Raw genomic sequence first — 25,394 nt, forward strand, 5'->3', positions numbered from 1 at the left:
TCTCTCTCTATCCTAGAAAAAAAAAAAAAAAATTAAAAAAAAAAAAAAAAAGAAACATACTTCTTTTCATATATGAAAAAGTTTACTGCACTCTAACTTTATCCTTAAATTTTAATTCAAAATATTTATCTTTGGGAATAGGACTAAATTTGATGATAGAAATAAAAGAAATTAAAATATTCATTCATTGGTTGATGGACACGTGGGCTCTTTCCATAATTTGGCTATTGTTGAAAGTGCTGCTATAAATACTGGGGTCCATGTGCCCCTATGAATCAGCACTCTTGTATCCTTTGAATAAATTCCTAGTACTACTATTGATGGGCCATAGGGTGATTCTATGTTTAAGGAACTTCCACACTATTTTCCAGAGCGGCTGCACCAGTTTGTATTCCCACCAGCAGTGGAAGAGGGTTCCTGTTTCTCCACATCCTTGCAACATCTGCTGTTTCCCGAGTTGTTAATTTTAGCCACTCTGACCAGTATAAGGTGGTATCTCAATGTGGTTTTGATTTGTATTTCCTTGATGATGAGCAAATTTGAGCATTTTCATGTGTGTATGTTAGCTAACCTGGTAATAAATTAGGTTTAAAATAAATAAATAAACAAATAAAATATTTGGTAGAATTCACCTGTGAAACCAAAAATAAATAAAATAAAATTGAAAGCAAAAAAAAAGAAATTAAAATATTAAAGGAAGTAAATTTCAGAAATTTTTACTACTATATCCATTCTATAAAGTGAAAGACACCAGAGACAATAATCCATAAGTAAATAATTCTCCAACTTTTTAGAAAATACAATCTTTTACATTAAACCTAAGATGTTCTTCTAAAGAGAAATTTATTTCCTTTTTACCTTTCAATTTTATGTTACTAAGAACTAATAAAAGTTGAAATTATTAAATTTCCATTTTGGGGGCACCTGGGTGGCTTAGTTGGATAAGCAACTGACTTTAGCTCAGGTCATGATCTCACGGTTCATGAGTTCTAGCCCTGTGTTGGGTTTTGTGCTAACAGCTTGGAGCCTGGGACCTGCTTCAGATTCTGTATCTCCCTCTCTCTCTGCCCCTCCCCTGCTTGTGCTCTTTCTCTCAAAAATAAACAAACATTAAAAAAAAGTTTTTTAAATGTCTATTCTCAAGAATGTTAATTCCAAACAAAAGTAGTATAAAGATACCCATGGAACAAATTTTTCTTAACCCTGACTTAGAACATGTGTTTCTTGGAAAATAAAAATAATTAAAACCTTTGACAACTATTAGAAACTTTCTTATTTTATATTTAGTTAGAAAGGAAAAAAAACTAAGAAATCATGTACTGAAGGAAATGGTGATAGAATGGAGAAGGGACTTCTTTAGCCAATTTTCCTCCCTTGAGCAAATGTTATCAGTATTTATTTATTTTTAATTTTTTTTCACATTTATTTATTTTTGAGAGACACAGAGAGAGATGGAGCACAAGTAAGGGAGGTGCAGAGAGAATGAGACACAGAATCTGATGCAGGTTCTAGGCTCCAAGCTGTGAGCACAGAGCCTGACACAGGGCTTGAACTCACAAACTAAGATCATGACCTGAGCCGAGTCGGATGTTTAACTGACTAAGCCACCCAGGTGCCCCTACCAGTATTAAATAGATTAACTTTCATGTAACATAAAATGCTCAGTATATCAAGATAATAAAATTCTAACGATTATGAACAAAATTATTAAAATTCATAATTTATTAATAAACTTTCTAAAATACCAACTGGTATAAAAGAAATAAACTACAAATGAGTTTGACTTCTTGGTTAAACAAGTCCAACTAAATCTCTAATCTGATGTAGTCTATAGAGTGTATTCCCAGTTTCCCAGCTCCCTGTCCCTACTTTACAACAGAACTGCCTGTCCTTTCCTAAACTGTACACTTCATACAACAGCATCAACCTGTATTGAGAGTCCTCCCAGGAACCAATTTTACAAAACTTGTTATCTTGTTGACTATAACAACAAAGTAGAAACATTGCAGATATGCCTGTTTATTACAGACTTATACTGAGATCTTTACTGGATGAAACCCAGATACTTCCCTAAATAATTGATTTGCTCTTATATTCCTTGTGAATCATAATCTTATTTCCCTCTACAAGACAGCTAGAAAGTTAAGACTCATATACATTGTTCACATTAGCAAGTATATAAGACTTTTAGTTACTACTTGTATACTAATTTTATTCTTCTATCCATTTTATATCCTAGCTTTTGATTCCTCTTTGCTTCATTTTTCTCCTCTACTTCTAGTTAACATTATCCTTGCAATGTTCTACATACCTTTGAAAACTACCTTCAATTCTTTTGGGAATTGGTGTGACAGAAATAGCAGCAATATAGCTTAATAAGATCCCTCCACTATGTGTTAGAATATTCATGTTCTAGCCTGTGTAATAAATAATTTGGCCTTGCCCAGAAGGTTCTGGCCTTTGCCCTCAAGCTTCTGGAAAGTAATCTATGCCATGTCTGATAAAAGTGCCTTTGTTCAGGATGAAGGCTGGCCACACTAGATCTTAGAGACAGCTTGGCCATACCCAATAGTTTTAGGGAGGGGACTAGCCATGCCAGAGAGAACAACCATATGATTTAAGGTGAGGGCTTTAGGTCATTGGACCTGGAGGTGAGCTCAACTATATGAGTAATCAATCAATCAATCAAGCGATCAATCAATCGACTATGTACTAAAGCCTGAATGAAAGATTTGGACACTGACACTTGGGTGAGCTTCTCTAGCTGGCAATATTCTGCACGTACTATCACACATCAATGCTAGGAAAGTAATAAATCCTAAAGACAAGGGAAACTTTTCATGTGGAACCCTCCCAGACTCTGACCTATATCTCTTCTTTTGGCAAATTTTAACCTATATCCATTCCCTGTAATAAATAGCAGCCATGGGCATAATAGCTTTCAGAGAGTTCTGTAAGTTCTTCTAGCAAATTATGACAACAGAGAATGGTTCTGGGAATCCCCTGAACTTGCAAGCAAGTGGTGTTAGAAGTGAGGGGAGGCTTGTGCTGAGGACTAGAACCTCAAATCTTACAGTTAGGCTTACTCTGGGTATAGATGCAGCTGGGTCATTTGCTACCCTTCTGCCTTGGACCAGTTACCTAGACTTTCGCTGCCTCAGTTTTTCACTTACACAATACTCACTTGCCCTGCCACTTCAAAGAGTTATAATGATCAAAGGAGAAGATACAAGGTGAAAATATCCAAAAAACACATGATCACAGAAAGTCTGGGATTTTTACGAAAGTAATTTTAAAGATAAATTCATGAAACCATAGTTAAGGAAAGAAATTTTAGGCCTCAAGTTGCCCAGAGCCCTTACCTGGGGGTAACCTGAGTGATATCAGAAGGATGCAATATCCTACAGGTAGTGAAGGTGAATGTCGAGTTTGTGCATGACAGACACTTTCCTGGGTTTGAGGTTGCAACTGAAGTAGAGATTTTTACGGAATCAGACAAAATTGAAACACTAGGTTAATAATATAAAACGTTCATCACTATTAATAATATAGCATTAATTAAGGCTCTTTTGTACAAAAACCACTAAATTTGGAAATGAAATATACACAAATATTCTATTAGTACGAATTGGCTAGGACACAGCTGAATCCTTCAATACTTTAAAACTGTCATTCAAAGGGATTAAAAATATCTTGGAAACAAGAGAAAAACACATTCTGAAAAAGTATACTAAGCACTCCCTCCCTGCTCCTCACATACCCCAGACAAGATCTAGTCATTCAGTTTTTCTAGTCAAACTATCTACTCCAGCAGTTCTCAGTGTGGTTTGCAGATCTTGTGGGAATCCACAGGTCAAAACTACTTTCATAGCAATGCTAGGATGCTATTTGCTTTTTTGACTGAGTTGGCATTTGCACTGTTGGTGCAAAAGCAATGGTGAGCAAAACTGCTGAATCAGCACAAATCAGGACAATGACACCAAGCTATATGAATATTTTTCACTGTTGTTCACACATCATAGCAAAAAAACCAATCAAACAAACAAAAAAACAAACACACACACACACACACACACACACACACACACACACACACACACACACACACACACAAAAAGCCAGATTCACACAAGAATGTCCTTGATGAAGCAGTAAAAACTACTCATTAAATCTTGACCCCTGTATCTTAATATTCTGTGTGATTAAATGGGAAGATAGCATTAAGCACTCTGCTGCAAACCAAGATAAAATGTTCATCTAGAGGAAAAAGCACATGGGCAACTGAGTTGAAATTTTCTTATGGAACACCATTTTTAACTGAAAAAACAACCAACAAACTAGTTATTCAGACTTGCCTACCTGGCACAAATTTTCTTGGAAATGAAGGTAGTGAGCCTGTCTCTTCAACAAAAATAGCTTACAGGATTTGCTGTCACTTGACCTTGCAAGTGAAAATTAGTNACACACCCAAAAAGCCAGATTCACACAAGAATGTCCTTGATGAAGCAGTAAAAACTACTCATTAAATCTTGACCCCTGTATCTTAATATTCTGTGTGATTAAATGGGAAGATAGCATTAAGCACTCTGCTGCAAACCAAGATAAAATGTTCATCTAGAGGAAAAAGCACATGGGCAACTGAGTTGAAATTTTCTTATGGAACACCATTTTTAACTGAAAAAACAACCAACAAACTAGTTATTCAGACTTGCCTACCTGGCACAAATTTTCTTGGAAATGAAGGTAGTGAGCCTGTCTCTTCAACAAAAATAGCTTACAGGATTTGCTGTCACTTGACCTTGCAAGTGAAAATTAGTTTTATAGAACTTGTATCCACCCCTGGGAGCTTTAAGATTCATAACAGTAAAAGACTTATCTGATGAGACAGATTGTGATATCAATGTAATTTTAATATATTATATAATGAAATATGTTAACATTTAGAAGATGTGCATAACACAGTGAACCAATATTTTCCAAATGACTAGTGCATGAAGTTATAAAATCATGCATGGGTAGAAGACGCATTCAAAGTGTAGGATAGACCAATGGATTTTAATGTAACAAAATATAATAGGTTTTTGGATTTTTTACTGCTACAAAGAAACTACCACTTATCAAGTTTTGGTGTAATATCAAAAAAATATCTACAAAAACCTAAAGAGGCTATTAAAATACTCTTTCCTTTTATACCTACACCTCTGTGTGAGCCTGCATTTTCTTTATATTCTTCAAGCAAAGCAACATAATAGACTGAATGCAGAAGCTGCATGAAAATCCAGATATCTTCTTTTAAGCCATAAATTAGAGGCTTGCAAAACTGTAAAACAATACCTCCTATGTAAAGAAAATAGCTGTTTTTCATAAAACATACTATTTAACATATAATTATTATTTTTAAATGAGTTAATAAATAATTTTTATCATTTCTCAGTTTTGATTTCTAACATGGTAAATATCAATAGATATAACACACAAAGCCAAGCTCTATGGAATTCTCAATTATTTTTAAGGGTGTAAAGAGATCCTGAGCCCAAAAGGTTTATGAACCACTGACTGAATTGATCTTTCTCTCTGCCCAATCTACTTATGCAGGGTGCCTAAGAAGTAGAGAGAATGAGAAGGGCCACTATTGTTATAGATTTTTATTTTCTTATATTAAAGACTGAGTTCATTCCAGTTAGATTTAAATCGAGGTAGTCAGGTGACCATACTGTTAAGTCAGAATGCAAAATTACTGGGCTACATTCACTAAGTACTGTTCTTACCTGTAACTGGACCACTAGCTGAAGTAACAGGTGGAAGGAAAATTCCTGTTACTGGCTTAGATATTGGAGGTTTCTGTTCCACTTGAAAAGTGATACCTTCCTCTTCATCCTCTTCTAAATCTGAGAGGTGATAGATGGCATCCTTGGGCAACTGGGTAAAGCCTTTAGTGATGACACCTGGTCGTGGGTCAAGAATGGTTCCTAAATTTGGTTGAGCAAGCTGCTGCCAGTGGTGCAAAGTTTGTGATCCTGAATGCGCAAGACCAAAAAACAAACAAACAAAACCACAGGCATGTTTTAAATTTCTCAACAAGTATTCAATCTCAAAACAGAGGCTAAAATTATAATGTGTGAAATATTAAGGATAATAGTAAAACTACTTATTTGGTCTTAATATTTTGGTAAAATTTGTATAAAGTTCTCTGTGGAAGACTGACAAGATGCTAAAGGTGGGAACAATAATCTTTCTATTTCAAAAGTTAACTTGAAAAAGGACATTTAAAGCGGGGGTGAAAAAGTTAAGGTGCACCCTTGATAGGAGCTAGGATGCTTGAGGCAGTGATAAGAAAGAAGATATGCACCTCAGAGATGGGGCTGTATTTTCCCAGGTGACAAAAATCAATACTTCCTTGGCTTGAAACTATGCTTATGAATGTCGGAGTCAAAAGCCAGGCTCCTAGATTGAAAGATACCTGAATTTCAGTGTTTTGTTTTGTTTCGTATGGAGCGACTGGTGGCTCCGTCAGTTAAGCATCTGAATCTTGATTTTAGCTCAGATTGTGACTGTGACCTCATGGTTGTGAGATTGAGCCCCAAATAGGTGTGGAGTTTAAATGGGATTCTCTCTCTCTATCCTTCCCCAGCTCACGTGCTCTCTCTCTCAAAATAAATAAATAAACATTAAAAAAAAAAAAGCCAGGTTTCTAGATTGAAAGACTCCTGAATTTCAGTGTTTTGTTTTTTGTATTCTTCCCCATCCTGCTCATGACTCTCCTTTCCCCAGGCTCTTCAGGGAGAGTAGGAAAGTGAAGGAGATGCTAAAATGAGGATATATCCCTGTGTTTCTGTCTATGAACCCCGGTGAACGACCATCCCAAGCACCTGCACCATATGCAATGTCTAATTATGTCACTATAGACATCTTATCCTAAGGGGGCAACTCTGACAAATACCTGAACTGATAATTAATGAATGAAACTAACTTATAGAACCTTTGAGTTTGAGGGGTCTTTATAGATTACCCACTCAAAAATTTCTTTAATGCAGACTCTTTTATGATAATAACAGAATCATTTGAAGGTAATCAATTTCCATATTCCATATTCATCAATATTCCATAAAACAAAATTTATTTTGAATTCAAGTTCTATCTTAGGAGAGAACAGAAACTGAAAAGAAATTAGCAAAAACTGAAAAGACAAAACCAACCAACCCAAACACACATATCTCTAAGCAAATTATACTTCCTGGGTAAGGAACTCTTTTTTGAATAGGAAAGTAGAGATAAAGTATTACATCTATATTATTTTCATTTATTATTATATCCCATTTATTTTACCATGAAAACTGCTGTCAATGATATTTCTTAGCTAAGGACAAAAGAAAAGACTGCTCTTCTCCCCTCACATTTATATTAAAAAAATACTGATGACTGATGACTTGGGAGAATGCAGATCTCTTCATTCTTTTTCCACAAAGTACTATAGCACACTGTCAGACAAATGAGGTTTAGGGATAATAAAGGCATCTCCTGCACAGAGTCCTCTTATAATTACAATATAAAGTTTAATTCCAGGAAAAGGAAAGGATAATAACCAACATGGCTTAAAAAATGGCCCTTACTGATTTATTACCTTCAAGGGGCTTGACAATTTGTAATTTTTCAGGCATAAAACCTCGAAGGCAACTGGCACTGCTGAGGTCTGTGATCTCTGACTGGTCGGTGCACAGAGAGGCAAGGCTCTCTGTGGGGGTGCCACAGCCACTAACCCCTTCTTTCTGGTCAGCTAGAACTTGGATCTTCCGCTCCCATTCTTCAGCAAAGAACTGCTTCTCACTTAAGTAGTTCTGTCGCCGCAGACTAAGGCGATGCAGCGCTGTAGCCAAATCACTATCTTCAGAGGGACCTGGTTGACCCAGCTTCTGAATGTTCCTGTGGGAAAATCATTCACTGACTAGATCTGTAAGGGTAAGTGTGAGAAGCACAACCTAGACTTCTCTTTCCTACAATGGCAAATGTTTAAGAAACTGATCTTGAAATCACAGCATTTTTTCTTAGATATCAAAATGTTTTTTCTTTGGTTAACAGTAAACCAAAGTCACTAATGCTACACAACATGTTTTATGGATCATTTTGAGAACTTAAGATAAACAAAAACATACTTGTTATTATGTGGTGTTTACTAACTTTGCTATTTCACTTAATTTTTTTATTGAAGTACAATCAACATATAATGTTACAGTAGTTTCAGGTGTACAATATATTGATTTGAGAATTGTAAACATTACTCAATGCTCACCATGATAAGTATAGTCACTTAATGTATGAAACTACAGATATGACTATCTATAAATTCAGTTTAGGTAGCCAGAAAAGTAAACATTATCATACTGCATTGAATCTACAATACCATTGACTGCAAGAGGTACTATTATTTTTTCTAAGAAAGAAAAAAATGCAACCCAGTAAACTATGGCATGCCATTAACTGCAAAACAAACTATTTCAAAAATATAAAATGTGAAAAAATTTGCTTTAAGTCATGGAATCCTCCATGAATATTGCAGAACACTTAAAAAAAAAAAAACCCAAGATTTGGAAATACTGCATTTTCTTAGTTCTATAAACACATTTGTTCCTTTTTCATATTTTTAAAATTGGAAGTATCTAACAATGGATATCAAAAGAAAGAGTAGCAAGCCAAACTGTAGTTGCTCTTGACTACTATATGTGAATTCACTGAAGATAGTTGATCTCCTAAGGTAATTGTGTTCAATGACATAGTATTGACACACAAAGTTACTGTGGGTACAAACTGAAATACAACAGAAAACCCAGGGTAATGGATCTTTCTTTTTTTTCCAAACAGAAATATTTTTATTTTTGAACCAAACAAGGTATATACATGGATCAAATCTATAGTTAATAGAAATGTGACTCTACAGCAGTGTGATGTGACCAATGCCTTTATGTGGAGTGACCATGGGCAACCTACATAATGAGTTTAGCCTCACTTCCCTCAACTGTAAATTGAAAAGATATAGCAACTACACTATAGGGTTGTTGACAGTATTAAATAAGATTTAGCTCCTAGTCCACAATTAGTATTCAATAATTGTAAAAATACCAGTACCACTACTACCACAACCACCACCACCTACTACTACTACTACTACTACTACTACTACTACTACTACTACTAGCTAATACTTATTGAGTATTTGGTATGTTCTAGGATAGATTTCTGCATTAAGAAGATCCCTCTCAGGTACAAAACATCTATCTTTCAGAAGCCCTCAATTGACTTTCCAGTAATATTGTTTAATTTCTAGTATTTATAATTCAATAAGATGAATTAATGAAAACTAGAAAAAAATCTAAGTATAAACAGGAAGTTAAGAGCAACGTACTTTTCCTCAGTAGGTATTCAAGCTTATTGTTTATCCTAAAGGCACCAGAGCAGTTGAGATTATGAGGATGGGTTATGAGAAAATGTCATCAAAGCTATGCATAAACTACCAATAACCAAACAGATTCAAACAAATCTGACTTAGAACATGAAGATTTAGATTCAAACTTTGCCACACTGAAGAAGAAAGTAGTAAAGAATTTTATACTTCAATGCAAGTTCCATTTTGAATAAACTTAATTAAATGTAGCCTTTTTACTCCAATAACTTTTAGGAAGTCAATGATCTGTCTTACAAATAATGCTATAGGGCATCATTACTGAATGAAAACTGACAGTTCCAGAACTTCCATGGAATAGCACGGAACAATACTGGAATATAAGTATGTGTATCTAGCATGCCATTGACATAAGAAATACAGAATCACTGTCATGATCTATGTTTCTTACTCTGAAACCTCTTCTGAGTTGCTCCCCTGGTTCAGCGAGGTTTTGTCCCCTGTTTGTTGTAAACCAGACTCAAAAGGTTTTGCTGTCATGATGACGCTTGAACGGTTGGACCCTGGAATGGGCAGCAGAGCTGGGAATGGGATAGAGCGGCCCCGTGTGTCATTGGCAACCTTGACAGTATCAAATACCCGTTTCTGTTGGGCTCTGTTAAAAAAGAAGTATTCGTTATTGCCACTGTCTACCACTGGAGTGCTTTAGAAAAGAGACATGTATATGCAGTTCATTAAAAATAAAGCTACTTTGACTAGCCTCTAAATTTTAGGATAAATTACTAGAAAATAAATTTTAGAACAAGAGAACACTCTCACAAATGTGAGCACTATTGGTGGCTTAATCGGTTAAACATCTGACACTTGATTTTAGCTCAGGTAATTATCTCATCATGAGATTGATCCCCATATCGGGCTCCACACTGGCAGTACAAAGCCTGTTTGGGATTCTCTCTCCCTCTCTCCCTCTGCCTCTCCCCTGCTTGCCTACTCTCTCTCTCTAACAAATAAATAAAAATTTAAAAACTATTTTAAAAAATGTAAGCACTATGAGAAGAAAACTGAATACTAAACAGATTCACAACTGAATCTCAAAATACCTATCACTTTGGATTGTGGTTTCTTTTTAATTCCATCCCAATGCTTGGGTAATAATACATATGATCTGTACTTACTTTTGTTTGAAGAGAGAAGATTCCTCATCCAAACTCAACTTTTTACGCATGGTCCCCTCAATCTCAGCTGCCAGAGACTCCTAAGAAAAAGAGTGTGAGATTCTTTTTTTTTTTTTTAAATGTTTTATTTATTTCTAGGAGAGAGAGACAGCGTGAGCAGGGGAGGGTCAGAGAGAGAGGGAGTCACAGACTGAAACAGGCTCCAGGCTCTGAGCTGGCAGTCAGCACAGAGCCCGACGCGGGGCTCGAACCCACGAACCGCGAGATCATGACCTAAGCGAAAGTCGGACGCTTAACCGACTAAGCCACCCAGGCACCCCAAGAGTGTGAGATTCTTATACAGAATATGTAAGAAGACTGTTAGGAGAACTGAATTATCCTTAAATGAATTAACAGAGACTCCAGGGTCCAATACTTTTGGTGTTACAATAAAAGAAAACACAAGAAAATAGCCACAGGCCAAAATGCAGAGGAAAAAAAAGACATTTTGGAAATGTAACTTTTAAACAAGAACCAACTTCTTTTTCATGATATCTTTTTACAGGAGAGCAGTTGAAAAAACCAATATGATAAACAGAATATATTACATATGCACACACAAAACAAAAGGTCTGAACAGCTATAAACCAAGATGCTGATAATGATTCTTTGGAGGTCAGGATTTGACAGTATTTCACAGTTTCTTTTGCTTCTCTGTAATCTCTAACTTTTCTATAATAAACATGTATAGCTTTTATAATGTAGAAAAATCATTAAAGGAAAAATAAGCAAGTTTTCTATTTTCCTGGAGTAGAGGATTCAACTAGCATGAGTGCCATGCTTAGTGAAGCCGGCTGACAATGACTAGACTTGGAGATACTGGTGTGAACTCATGTTTTTAAATATATGTAGACAGATGAACATAAATATGAATGGGAACATAGATATGGATGTGTTTGAGGGTGTATGCATGAACATACATATATTTTCTAGCTCAATCTGCTGGGAGGGCCTAGAAGTAATGATACTGTAGTGGCAATGGACACAAAGGATCCAGATCTTGAATTCTAAATATCATTCCTCATTAAAACTAACCAGACCTCTTTGGAGAAATGGCTGATTTCAGGACTGGGACAGGAAAAGAGCAAGATGAACTTGAAGGAGATTATGTTGGCCATATCTGGGACAATTTAAGTATCAAAATAAAAATTAGTAATAATGGATTATAATCCATTGACTAAAATAGGAATCCAAGAGTCCATACAGACATAACAAAATGAACAAATGAATAAATGAGACAGAAACGTTCTGACAAAAGAATGTTGATTAATAAATGTTGAAAAAATGATGGAATTGGAAAATCACCATTTGGCAATCATCTTAGTAAAAACTGAGTCGTATATGAACCATAAACTAGCAGATAAAAGTTTGCTGAGAAAAGCAGGATATTTAAGTAGGTCTTAAAGTATCTTCCCACAAAATAGTAACTTTGATCACTTGGCTAAGGTAGCATCTGCCAATTTTCACCATTGTAAAGTTAACTAGCAACATTAATTTAATTAGCTATCAATTAACATTTGATTAACTTTATAGTGTAAAAAGTTGGCAGATACTACCTTAACCTAGTGATCAAAGTTAATTAACATCATCCGTAACAGGATATAGACAATGTGAGCCTCCTATTACAGTGTACTGAGAAGAACACGGCATTACTTCTGCCAAAAATAAATTGCCTGAATCTAATCATGAGGAAACATTAGACAAATCCAAACTGAGGACGTTCTACAAAGGTCATGAAAGGCATCCAAAGCAGGCCTTTTGAAACAACCAAATGCAACATATTCTTCAAGGACATTGTTGGGACAACTGGTAAAATTTAAGCGGGCTCTGTGGATGAGATGATAGTATTGTATATCAATGACAATTTTCTGACTTTGATGCTGTAGTGTAGTTATATAGGAGCGTCCTTGTTTATAGTAGATATCCACTGAAGTATTAGGAGTTAATAGGATGTTTTTGTAACTTACTGTTAAATGGTCCAGAAAAAAAAGAGAATGATATGGCAAATGTAGTAAAATGTTAAAAACTGGGGACTCTAGATGAAAGATATATGAAAGTTTTTGTACTATTATTGTAATATTAGTCTAAGTTTTAAATTATTTCAAAATAAAAAGTTAAAAACCAAAAATCTTACTTCCATATTCTTCAAAAAAATTACTATAGTTTATAGTTTCAGTCTTTTAAAAAATTTCACAGGATTGTTTATAAGTATTTATAAGTTTATAGATTGTTAAAATAATTCTTTGAACCAAAATGATAAATTCTGGCATAAACTCAAGTTTTCATTAATCCCTTTAATTAAAAGAATACTATATATTGATGAATTAAACAAACATTGAATCTTGCTCTCATGGGGCTTACACTCAAAGGAGGGTGAAATATACCAAGAAACTCAAGGTCTGTTGAAAGAGGTTTTAGATGTTCAGAGTACTGCTTGAAGAAGAGGCATGTGGTGGGGCTTGGGTAAGGATGACCCAAGTTTAAGTAGCTCTATGGTACATAGACCTGAACCTAATTTCCTTAGAGTTCATTTCATATATTACAATAAACCCAGAAGGTCATCTATTAGAAGAAAGGCTACAATAAGTAAGAGTATTAAGGTAGATGTATATATGCAAATTAAAGCTTAAATGAATAAATGAATTCCAGAAACAAGGACAAACCATGTTATCTCTTCTCAAGATACTTTATACCACCAGAAACCACATCACCCTCAGGACAACCTAATCTTAAAAAGTTTCATTAAATATGTAATGTCTTTCCCAGAAAGACTCACCCCAGAAAAAGCTCCATATGACTGTGAAAAGTAAAGATGAGCAGCAGGGCCAGATCTACTACGAAGTTCCTTTATTTCCTCTTGGGATTCATGTAACATTCCCAGACACTCCATATTCCTGTCTTGTAACTCATGCAGCTGAAAAAAAGGATGGTAATTAGTGTACTTCATTATATTCTCAAAATGATAACAAGAAAATAAACCCCATTGGGATAAGTACTAATTTTATCAACAGGGCTAGATAACCTCATGAATATAATTTCAATACAAAGACTCTAAAACAAACTAAGCAAGGAGAGTGTACATTATATATTTCAAGTCACCAGAATTAGGGATGTCTTGGCCAGAATTATACATAAACATGATTTGCAAAAAATCTGATATATAGCTGAAATAACCATAATTATTTTCAATTCAATATTTAATGCTTCAAAGCCTTAAAAAAACTTATAGAGGAAGAATAATAGCTATAGTCAAGTTAGGTATAGCATAATGTTTGATACACATATTTTTAAATGTCACTCTGAAGTCTGTAAATGACAAGATCAAGCCTATAAAGTATTATATATGATACCAGAGTGCTCAATTATCTTAAACAAGTAGTTTCTTCTACCTTATTTCAGAATCTTCTTTATAGTTAGATACACAAGCATGGTAAAAGAATATATAATTTTCAGAGTACATTTTAACTTCAGAAATTTCTTCAAGTGTGGTGTGTGGACTAGATCATGTAGATTCTAGACCCTTAATCTAGACCTACTCAGTTGGAAACTTTTGGGGCTGGTGCCTGGGAGTCTCCATTTAGCACTCATTCTGCCAGGTGATCCTTATGTATGCTAGGGAACCACCAAATTGTATCTAACACACAGAATTTTTATTTGGATAGAAAGTAAAAAGATTTTTGGTGTTTCTCCTGACCTATCTGCAAGAACACTTAATATTAGAAATTATTTTAAAAACTGTTGGGTTAAGGTAAACTGGTAAAAGGGTCACATGTTCCTAAAGAATCTTACAAACGACAGGTTTTCTCTATTAATCAAGAAAGATGTTGTCATATTATTAGAATTTTTAAAGTGCTTTACTTCTTAGATCTCATAATTTACAAAATTTTTTTAATGCTTTTTATTTATTTCTGAGAGAGATACAACATGAGCAGGGGAGGGTCAGAGAGGGAGATACAGAATCTGAAACAGGCTCCAGGCTCTGAGCTAGCTGTCAGCACAGAGCCTGACTTGGGACTTGAACCCCCGAAGTTGGATACTTAACCGACTGAGTCACCCAGGTGCCCCTTAGATCTCATAATTTAATCTTAATCTCTTGCTGTCATTTAAAATCCAGTAATTGCCTTTAAACATCCTTACTCATGAAGATGAAACAAACTATTCATTCCTCCCCCAGCATATTACACAAGATAAAGGAAGATTTGATTACCTCCATTGTCAGCTGTCTTTGGGCATCTTTGGAAGCTTGTAGGTGAAGTCTCAGTTCCTCCTTCTCAATTACATGCTAACAACATTTTAAAAGAGACAAGTGAAGCCTCTGCATATAAAATACAGGCTATTCTCTCTTTTTTTAAGATATCTTAAGAGTGTCTCTCAGGGGTATAGTCTAGAGACCTATACAAACCTAACCTGTCAAACGCCAAATAAGAGCAATAAAATGGGCAGAATACAAATCTATTCAGGTATTCAGAGGACAATGAGCATGAGTCAGTAATTCACATCACAACTTTCTAAGGAAAATCTAATCCCACTTGGCCAAGAGAAATAGTAAGCTGAAAGTAGTTACTCATATTTCATGATACGGAAAGACTAAAACAGTAATCATACTAGAGCTCTGTAAAGGAAGTGTGTTTATTTTGCTTAATGTATCTAGCAGTTAGCAGAGAGTACCGTACGAGGCCAGCGCTTAACAAACGTCTGTTGAATGAATGAATGAACCTACTTCTTTAACTTTGTGCTGAAGATCTACAATTTGAGACAAGAGAGAGGAGATCTCTTCTTGGTACCGAATCAGTTCATCACTTTTCCCAGATAATTCTTCAGTCATTCTGGACATCTGTGCATTTGTTTCACCTGGGAAACAAAATAAAAATTTAAAAATTAATATAAGTGTACAGTAGGGGGTAGCAAATTATGGCTTGTAGGCTAAATTCTATTTTGTAACAAGCACTGGACTGTATCATGAATAGATTTTTCTTTAACATAAATTTAAAAAATAAACCCAGATAATGAAGTAGAGGAAAATAAATATCCTTCTGAAATAGACTAATGCTGAGAACTGAATAGGAGCAATGAAGCTAAAAGAGGTGACGTGTAAAGGTAAGCAAGCTAAAAGTTTTGCCTCCATCTTTTTCTTTATGAGAAACAAGAAGGCTGAAAAGAGATAGGTGAATTATATATGTTTGCAAGTACCAAGACATAATCTCATTTATGTCTTTCAGAACTCTTCAGGGACATCAATAAAATCCCACAACAATGGAAATTAAACTTAACAAATCTAACAAAGGAAAATTTAAAATGCAACAGTTACAATCTTCTAAAGCTATGGAAATGTTTCTGTACAAGAGAGACTTTCTGGAATACCTAGCAAACTGAGTAAGGCCTCTGAAACAATCCTTCTAGCCTAGCATTCTGATAGGCACATGAAATAGAACCTTTAGAATTCCATGGAGGAAGTTAATTTTGCATATAAAAATTCTGACATCAAACTCAAGTGGCAATACTATTTCTCAGTGTTATATAAAACTATTTTAAAATTGATAGAAGATCTATAACAGTTCAAAGGATGATATAAGGAGGATGGAGATTTGGATCTAAGCTTTTGGCAAGTGTTTTTTTAAGTATAAAAGGCGAATAATGGAAGTGCTGATGGAGAAGATTCAACTGAAATTCTTTGTGATTCTCTAACATTCTGTCATTCTAAGGTATCACATTCTGACACCAACAGCCCAGATGAATTGGTATCATGTTTCATATTTTCTCTTTCAACATAAAAGGTTACATATTCACAGAGAAATTATGTCTCTTTCTCTAGTAAAGGCTATCTTTTTCTGATTTATTTTTAAAAATTATTTTAATTAACCATACATCAAATCAAAATATGTTCCTTCATAGACACATAGTTGGCACTAAATATATATTGACTGAATGTAAAGTTTTATGCCATCATTTAAGCGCTGGCTCTCCTAACTTACCAGTTTTCTAACTTTGGCAAATCATATTCTCTATAGGACGATTTCCTCAACAACAAAATAAAAGCTTGGCTCCTTTCACTCCAACATGCCATAACTGATAGAAATATAGGCCTTTCTTTAACAATGATGGCAATGGGAAATAGAAGTATTTCTTAAAAGTACATATGGTATTTTTTTAGAGTTGTGGGCTCAACGTGATATTCTAAGATTTTCAGTAATTATTTAAAATTGTTTCTTGAGATGCCTCTACTGAAACCATTGATTTAATTTATGAGCTGGTGATATGCCATCAAAGAACTGCCCAAAAACTACAAAGGCAAATGCATTAATACATACGAAGTTCTTTAACACAGTCATTGACAAGTTGTTGTTCTTTCTCTTCATAGGTAATAGTTTCTGTCTTTATGTGACAAGCCTTCAAGAAAGAAAAAAACAGTATGTGATAATATGTTCCAATGACTTTACAGCGTTAACTTAAAAAACCTTTAATTCTCATTTGAAGATAATAGTTCACCAGCTGAAAAGGAAAAATAAAACCGAAAAAGCTTTATCTAAAATAAAGATATGGGGGGCACCTGGGTGGTTCAGTCAGTTACATGTCCCAACTCTTGATTTGGCTCAGGTCATGATCGCACAATCATGAGATTGAGCCCTGTGTCGGGCTTTCCACTGAGCCTGTAGCCTGCCTGAAACTCCCTCTTTCCCTCCCTCTCTCTCTCCTTCTCTGTCTCTCCCCTACTGTCCCTCCCCCACTCAAGCACACACTCTTTCCCTCCTTCTAAAATAGAAAAATAAAAATAAAGATACGGGACAGGATATGACAAACATCTCCCCCTCATTCCTCTCAGGATCTTTGCACATGCCTACTCATTCTCCCTGGTGCCTCCCTTCCGCCATATTTTTCTGCCTGGCTAATCCCTAGCCACAGCTAAAATGTCATTGTTTAAGTAGGACTTGGATTCCTGCCGCTACACGAATTCAGGAAACCCTGTAATCTTCCAACATAGTTCTTATCACAGTTACAATTATTTAGTTATTGGTGTAAACTCCCTAACATATGTATTCTGTGCTGTGGCTTTCTCTATTTCATCTATCAGTTTGCTATTATCCACTTGTCAATGAATGGGTTCTAAGTGACAATGAAAGGCAAATACACATGCCTTTGCTATCACCTCCTAATTGGAATGTCAATAGCAAATCCTCAGTTATGCCATATTTTACTTCAATACATGGGCCTACATCTTACAGCCTTTAAAGTAAAGGAAAGTACCTTGGATCGAAGAGCCATATTCTCCTCTTCCAGTTCCTTGAGTTTTTCTTGCAGCATGTCCAACTGCAGCAGACCTTGAGATAAGCTAAAGGACTCATTGAACCGAAGAGGTGTAGAACAGCTGGAATCAGTTTCACTCTCTTCAGAGGCAATAGAGACAATTCGAAGTAACTCATCTTTCTTGGACAGCTCGTGCTGCAGTTGATTAACCTGCACATGAAAGGGCCTGATTTACAAGATGTTCTTTATTCTGCATTATTTACATGTAATATCGCTTTTAATTCATGGAGCAACTGTTTCTCAACATAAAATAAAATTATACAATCAGCTGCTAGATTTTACTGACTAACGTAACAAGTGCTAAAAAGAGCATAACAAACCTCAGATACTTCCCAAGATATAATGTTAGACTATTAATTCCACAAAGACAGCTTTTTCTGTACTAGGTGAAAAGCCAATTTTTATATTCTATATAATAGGAAAGTAGGAGGAAATTTTTACATAAGATAATGATATCTTCACAGTTAAAAACAAAACTGAAGAACCACTGAAGTGTCAGAATAGACCCCTCCTTCAAATTCTCATGCTAAAGGCTTACACCTTTAAGCTTTTAAGTATAAATCTATATGACTTCTTTAGTTCTAGAAAATATTTTCAACACAAAGGCTCAAATGTTATTAAACATAATGGCATTTATAAAATATTAATAAAACCAGATAATAACAAATCATAGGAAATTTGAAATGTAACTATTCAATTTAATAATAAATTGATTCCCACTAAAAATATTTATTGTATGAAATAAACATATTTTCAGAATTTCTTTTCCTTTTCCTCTTGTTTGGGTTTCTGACTAAAGCTATTCCATTTGGGTATCCATTATTTAGGGTTATTTTTTCAAAATAAATTTAAGATAAGATCACACAGAAAGTCTATACAGAATGATGAGGAAAAAGTGTTAGAATCTAAGCATGGTGCCACATATAATGGTAGGTACTGAACACAGTACCTTCCATATTTTTTTTATACTGGTTAAGGTAGAGTCACATGAGCACTTCCCTGTACAATAACATTTCATTTCTCTACTGGTTAGTTCAATGGCTGCCAACAAAGTCAACATGTACTGGTGTTATTTACCTACCTATTGTTATCACTTCAGGGACACCCAGAAAAATAAACTTCTCTACTGTCTAAGAACTAATTATTTCATGCTATAAATACTTGATCAAAGACTCACTTGATCAAAGGCTTGTCCCAGTTGCTCCTCCAGGGCTTCATTCTGCTCAGACAAGACATGGTTCCGTTTTAAGAGAGCTTGTCCAATTCGAGCAGCTAGCTCCAGATCACGATCCCTCTGTTAAAATACCAAATTCATCTTTTGAGTACAAAATAAAATTAAATGCAATTTTGTTAACTCACAAGGAATGTCCTAGAAAGAATCAAGATTCATTTTAATGTCCAGATACAACAAATAATCACAGGGCTTGACACAAACGTAGTGTTTAATACACACTGGTCAAATGGATGACTGCCGTAGTCATAAATGCATGAGGGCATTTCTCTTCTTGATATCAAGTGAGATTTATTTATTTTATTTTATTTTATTTTATTTTTTAGAGACAGCAAGCAGGGAACAGGTGAAGAGGAAGAGAGAGAATCCCAAGCAGATTCCATGCCCAGTATGGAGCCCAATGTGGGGCTTGATCTCACAACCCTGGGATCATGACCTGAGCTGAAATCAAGAGCCAGATGCTCAACTGACTAGCCACCCAGGCACCCCTGTAAAGTGAAATTTACTGATCACCCTATTAATTAGAGTTAAGCAACCAACCTTTAAATTTATGATTTTGGGGAATTAAGAAATCAATACAGTCTTTAGAAAACGAGAATAGGGCCTGACACACAGTGCAAGTCCAACAAATATTTGTTGAGCATTTGTCTATTAAGCATGGTAATGATACAGTACATATGTTGAAAACAAATCCAATTAGGGGAAAGCTTCTATGCATTCAGAGCCAGAGGCTTAGAGGAAAGCATAACCAAGAGCCCTACTGTGAACTTCTGGAAGAATGATAATGTGAGACAAAAGAAGGGATAAACAACTAGAAATTTTGAGGCTCCAGGTTCTGCTAACGTATAAAGAAGGGAGTCTAAAGAAGTCAATTGTAGTGATGTAGGGAGGCCTACAGAATAGCCAAGCAAAGCAAAAGTTACTCCCTCTAGGCAGATGGTGATATCAAGCAAGGGTGTAGGAATCCCATCTTTGTGTTGGTGGTGAGGACTGTTTCCTGTACGATGAAAATTGTCAATATACATCTAGCTACCTTATATATGAGCATGGGTTCCACTTACATTGATCACCATATATAGATAGAATTAAGCTTCTATCCTTTTGCTCTACAATACATGAAAAGAGGTAGATGAATTATCTCCAAATTTTCCAGGCCCAATGTATCTCATTTTCAATATAGGCTAAGTGGCATAAACAAAATCATTCTAGGGAGCTGGGGGGAAAGGGGAGAAGGGTACTTCAAAGAGAAAGACAGTTTATATAAGATCAACTGAAGTTGAAGTATAAGGAGATACCTCTAAGATTGCCAAATGGAAGAGACACACTATATATTAAAAATGTCATGGACAAAGTGAGCTCAAATAATAGTCCAAACTGAAAGTAAAAAGAGGAAGATGCTATAAACTGCTAGTATTGATCTGCAATGGAGCTGCTTCTTGAATAGGCTGCTCTGCTCCACAGAAACAGCAAGAATTTATTTAAAACAACAACGACAACAACCCACCAACTTTTCTTTTTTAAGATAGCTTTTCTAGGATAGGAAAGCCAGCACCATTATAATAGCAACAACAAAAATTAAACCCTCTGCAACTTCATAACAATAAACTTCAGGAACCATTCTATTTTGGAATGCCAGTTGGAATGCCAGTTTGTTCCACTTGCAGCAAATCTTATACAAAATAACTCAGAACAAAGACATCCTCGTTTTTCATTTAATAGATTTGAAATGATCTTCAAGTTTTAGCTTTTTGTATTGGAGAAAGAAAAGATATATTCTTACCTCTGCCAGGAGATGTGTGACCATGTCGATGTCATTGTAAGTTTTGGTCATCTGCTCCACCCTGTCTGTGCCTAGAACTAAGACAGTTTAAGACAACAGTTTACAGGAATTAGAAATAACAGAAAAATTTTAAATATTCATAAGAGTTCAAAGATAACAACAACCACCACCACTACCACCACACCAGGCTTTTAAAAAGCACCATTCAGGAGATTAAAAATATATGTGAAAATAGAAAATAGACACTCAGAAAATAGACTAATTATTACAAACAAAATGTGCATCATACAATGAATTAAGAAAGTATCAAATGATCACTAGGCAACCACTTCTTATCTCTTCCTTTCTCGGTAAGATTAGAATTTTGGTCCACTGATATTAGAGACTGTGGCCCTGATGAATGGATAAATCACCAATTATTTTATACCTTAATCTAAATTAAAGTTCCTGAGGGGTGACTCTGTGAGGGGTTATGCTATTACAAATGAATTTAATTACAATTCTGATGTGATTATCTTCAATACCTATGATCAACTATCATGTGAGCTAATCTCAATAAACAAGGAATAGGACTTGTAAGACTTTTTATAGTCCTATTATGAAGCATAATCCTTTTTAGTGTAATTAATGATAATTTCTAGCATACCTAGGCCTTTGCTATAAGATAAACTGTATAATATACTATTATTTACATAATTTAAGTCCAGTAATTCTGCATTAAATTCAGGAACTGTCAATACTTTGCATATTATAGCTCCAAAAAGAATGACAAATATGACCCCAATGATTCCACAGTCACAATAAGCAATACTTTTAAAAGTTTTTATTAATGTTTGCTTTATTTTTGAGAGAGAGAGTGAGAGAGCGAGCATGAGCGGGGGAGGAGCAGAAAGAGATGGAGACACAGAATCTGAAGCAGGCTCCAGGCTCTGAGCTGTCAGCACAGAGCCCAATGCAAGGCTCGAACCCACAAACTGTGAAATCATGACCTGAGTCAAAGTCAGATGGTTAATCAACTGAGCCACCCAGGAACCCCAATAAGCAAAACTTTTTAAAAATCTAATGATGCATAATAAAAGAGAGATCTTTTGAGTCTGGAGTGCATTTCATGAAACAGATCTGTGTTTCACTTAGACTGAGTTTATAATTAGTTTGCCTTGAAGTGTGAAAAAACAAGAGGCTTTAAAGAAGAAATTTTGAATTTGTGGATTTGAGTGAATTTGAATAAGTCACTTAACCCTTCTGAAATTCATAAAGATAAAGTATTAGAGGACCAATTATAATCCTAGCTTATTTGCTTCATAACCTTAAGTATATCATATATAGTTCAATTTTCAAATTGCTAAGTGAAAGTAGTACCTTTAGACTGAGGGAAAAAGATACTTTTCTGGACCCTGGAAGTATGGATCTGTATCATCCTATTAATCTCAAGTTTTAAATTGCTCCCTTGAATATTATGGTTTGCTTTGTATAAAGTCCTGAAAACCAAGTACTTTAGAATCTGATTCTCATTTATTTTTCAAAGTTTTTTATTTAACATTCTCTCTAAAAGTAACTCTATTAAGTTGTTATCTAAGACAGCTTCCTAGCTACAGCTCCCTAGTTACAGCTCCATCCTTCAGCAGCATAAATGACAAAGAAAAAGTAAACAAAGGGGCACTTTCTGTGCCACTTAATCAAAATAATGACAAAATCTAAATTCATCCTGATGAATTTCAGGTTGAAGTTTTCTTCTCACAAATCTAAAAATGTATGGAACAAAGCTAAATGGAAATAAAAAATAAGCACTTTACAGAAAATTGCAAGCAAATTTCTCAAACTTGAAAGTTAAGAAAAGCTTAAGAGCTTTAATTTAATATTCAGCTATTTATAAGAATTAAGAAAGAAATCGTTTTATTTTTTTTTAATGTTTTATTTATTTCTGAGAGAAAGAGAGAGACACAGCATGAACAGGGGAGGGGCAGAGAGAGAGGGAGACACAGAATCCGAAACAGGCTCCAGGCTCTGAGCTAGCTGTCAGCACAGAGCCTGACACGAGGTTCGAACCCCACAACCGTGAGGTCATGACCTGAGCTGAAGTCGGACACTTAGCTGACTGAACCACCCAGGCACCCCAGGAAGAAACAGTTTTGAGTTTCTTGATATTCCAATTCAAGTTTAAACAAGGTTTACAGTTTTTTTCCTGAGCAGTAAGTAGCCTGGTTCTAGGAAAACTACTAAAAGCAAGTTAATGATTACTATAAAAATGAGTATTTACAACAATCATTAAAAACACTGAAGCACTCATTGGGAAAATGTTTAGGAACTGATGCAACGTCATAGGTAACTCAAATGAAAAGAATTTTACAAACATATCAATGCTGAAATTACAGACTTTACTTGTATATCTTAAGAGCTACTATGCACATAAAAGTGAATGAATAAAAAAAAAAGTTAGCTCAGCCTGAAAGCAGATGTTTGGAATGAGGTCAAAAGCAAAAAGGTCTCCATACTTTAATTATTAAAACTACTTAGGTATCCAAAAACTATGCTTCTTAATGACTGACATAGTTTCTATGACTGTGTTTAATAGGAAATATAAAGTGAAAAAGCTGATGGCTCAGTATATCAAACTACTGGTATAATAAATGCTTTGAGATATAAGAAATATTAAAATTTTTAATTAAAATTTCAACTACTATTTTTTAAGTTCTTTTTTCTACTCAGTCTGAGAAAAGTATCAAATGAAAGAAGAAATGGAAACATCTGAGTGTGCTTGCAACCACAGACACTCAGAGTCATAAAGAATGACAAACCTTCTACAATTAGACATAACACAGAATTATCTCTTTGTGCTGTTAAATCAGTTTGAGTTAAAGTAGCTACATAATGAACAATGGCTAGGAATGCAAAACGTTTTAAAAATCAACATCAAGATACTTATGATCTTTATTTCAATGGACAAACTCTAAAAGGCTAAAAAACTCACTCATATAATGGAAAGTCTCTTCAGCAAGGACTGGAGAGAGGGTATCAGAAGTATGCTGCTGCTGGTGTGGGGACTGAGTCCAGTCTTCATTTTCATATAGAAAGAGAGAGTCCACTCTTAGCTTATACTGGGGTAGCTGTTCTTCTAGCAGACTCACCAGCTCGACTTCAGGGAGATCCTCATTGGAGCAGACATCTAAAGAGGAGAGTCCATGTAAATGAATCCAAAATATTCCAATTTGCTAGTTATAGAGAAAACATCAATGAAATTAGTTTGCAAAAGTAGGATAACCAAAGAAACCTAGTCAGGATAATTCCTCTAATGATTTTTACTAATATATGCTGGTACTATATAGTTGGTCTTTTTCTAGCTTTCTTTAATATAAAATCTTCTATAGTAAAAATAATACCATGAATTTTAATTATACTCTATTTAAAAATATACTGCTTGGGAAGAAGCTGAGGGTTGCTGGAGGGGACCTGGGTAGGGGGATGGGCTAAATGGGTGATGGGCATTAGGGAGGGTACTTGTAATGAGACCTGAGTGTTATATGTAAGTGATGAATCACTGGGTTCTAGTCCTGAAACCACTACTACACTGTATGTTAACTAACTTGAATTTAAATAGATAAATTTTTTAAAAAGACAGTTCAAGAAAAAAATATATATTGCTTGGTAAATATAACTATGCTTTTAAATGTTTAAATAAATTTGGACAGATTTCATGTTTCTTCCTTATCAATGTATTTAGTGCTGCTTAAAAGGGATCTGATCTCAAATAAATTATATGCTTGGGAAAAAAAGGCAAATCAAAACAACCACCAAAAAATAGCTAGTTCAAAAGGAATAAAATGACATTCTTTAGTAACAGAATTTGAACTCTGTGGGAGGATTCTTCAAACTTTAGAAAAATTACATTTCAGTATATTCTCACAGCAGCTAGATATTAAAAAAATGAACATTTACTAGCTAAATGTTAACCAGTAATATTAACATTTTAGCAGAGTGTTCTAGCACTAGTACTTCATCATTTTTATTTTAAAGATGTGGTATATTTGAAGTCCTGAGTACCCTTCACATCACTACTCTCTCACCCACACACCTCTAGGTTTTTCTGCCTTTATGTGTTTGCTCCTGGCTTCCTGTTCCAAACACGGCCCATCGTTTAACATTAGCCAAATTTAGCAGTCTACCAAAAAGTAAACTTATTCCTTTTAACATGCTTAAAATAGAGAAAATACAGGATGTCATATCAACCCTCACACTTTATAAAGAGATCTGGCATTTCCTTTGTGGGTAGTATAAAGAAACATATTCTAACTCTGGCAAAAAACAAAGTTCATTTTAAGAAAACATATCTTAAAAGAGTAAATTTCTACAACATGACTTTAACTCACCAATAACAGTTTAATGAATCAAATATGAGGAAGTTAACAATATCACATACCTCTCTTTACCCAGGACAAGCAGTGACTTCATAATCACAAAGGTAAGATATACAATCAC

General features: G+C 34.9%; 1 protein-coding gene across 1 annotated transcript in view; it reads right to left on the minus strand.

Annotated features, from left to right (window-relative positions):
• TRAK2 (trafficking kinesin protein 2) overlaps nt 1-25,394 on the minus strand; it is a 59,523-nt gene that overhangs the window by 3,818 nt on the left and 30,311 nt on the right. The window contains exons 3-15 of the mRNA XM_077747570.1: nt 23,890-24,084; nt 20,922-20,998; nt 19,088-19,204; nt 17,851-18,060; nt 16,917-16,995; nt 15,329-15,459; nt 14,816-14,890; nt 13,385-13,522; nt 10,570-10,649; nt 9,846-10,049; nt 7,622-7,920; nt 5,769-6,017; nt 3,363-3,468 (exon numbers count right to left, since the gene is read on the minus strand). Of these exons, the coding sequence (XP_077603696.1) occupies nt 3,363-3,468; nt 5,769-6,017; nt 7,622-7,920; nt 9,846-10,049; nt 10,570-10,649; nt 13,385-13,522; nt 14,816-14,890; nt 15,329-15,459; nt 16,917-16,995; nt 17,851-18,060; nt 19,088-19,204; nt 20,922-20,998; nt 23,890-24,084 (1,960 nt within the window). The remainder of the gene's footprint in view (nt 1-3,362; nt 3,469-5,768; nt 6,018-7,621; nt 7,921-9,845; nt 10,050-10,569; nt 10,650-13,384; nt 13,523-14,815; nt 14,891-15,328; nt 15,460-16,916; nt 16,996-17,850; nt 18,061-19,087; nt 19,205-20,921; nt 20,999-23,889; nt 24,085-25,394) is intronic.

This window comes from Crocuta crocuta, unplaced genomic scaffold, assembly GCF_008692635.1.
Source record: "Crocuta crocuta isolate KB4526 unplaced genomic scaffold, BGI_CrCroc_1.0 scaffold159, whole genome shotgun sequence".
In the NCBI taxonomy this organism is placed as follows: Eukaryota; Metazoa; Chordata; class Mammalia; order Carnivora; family Hyaenidae; genus Crocuta; species Crocuta crocuta.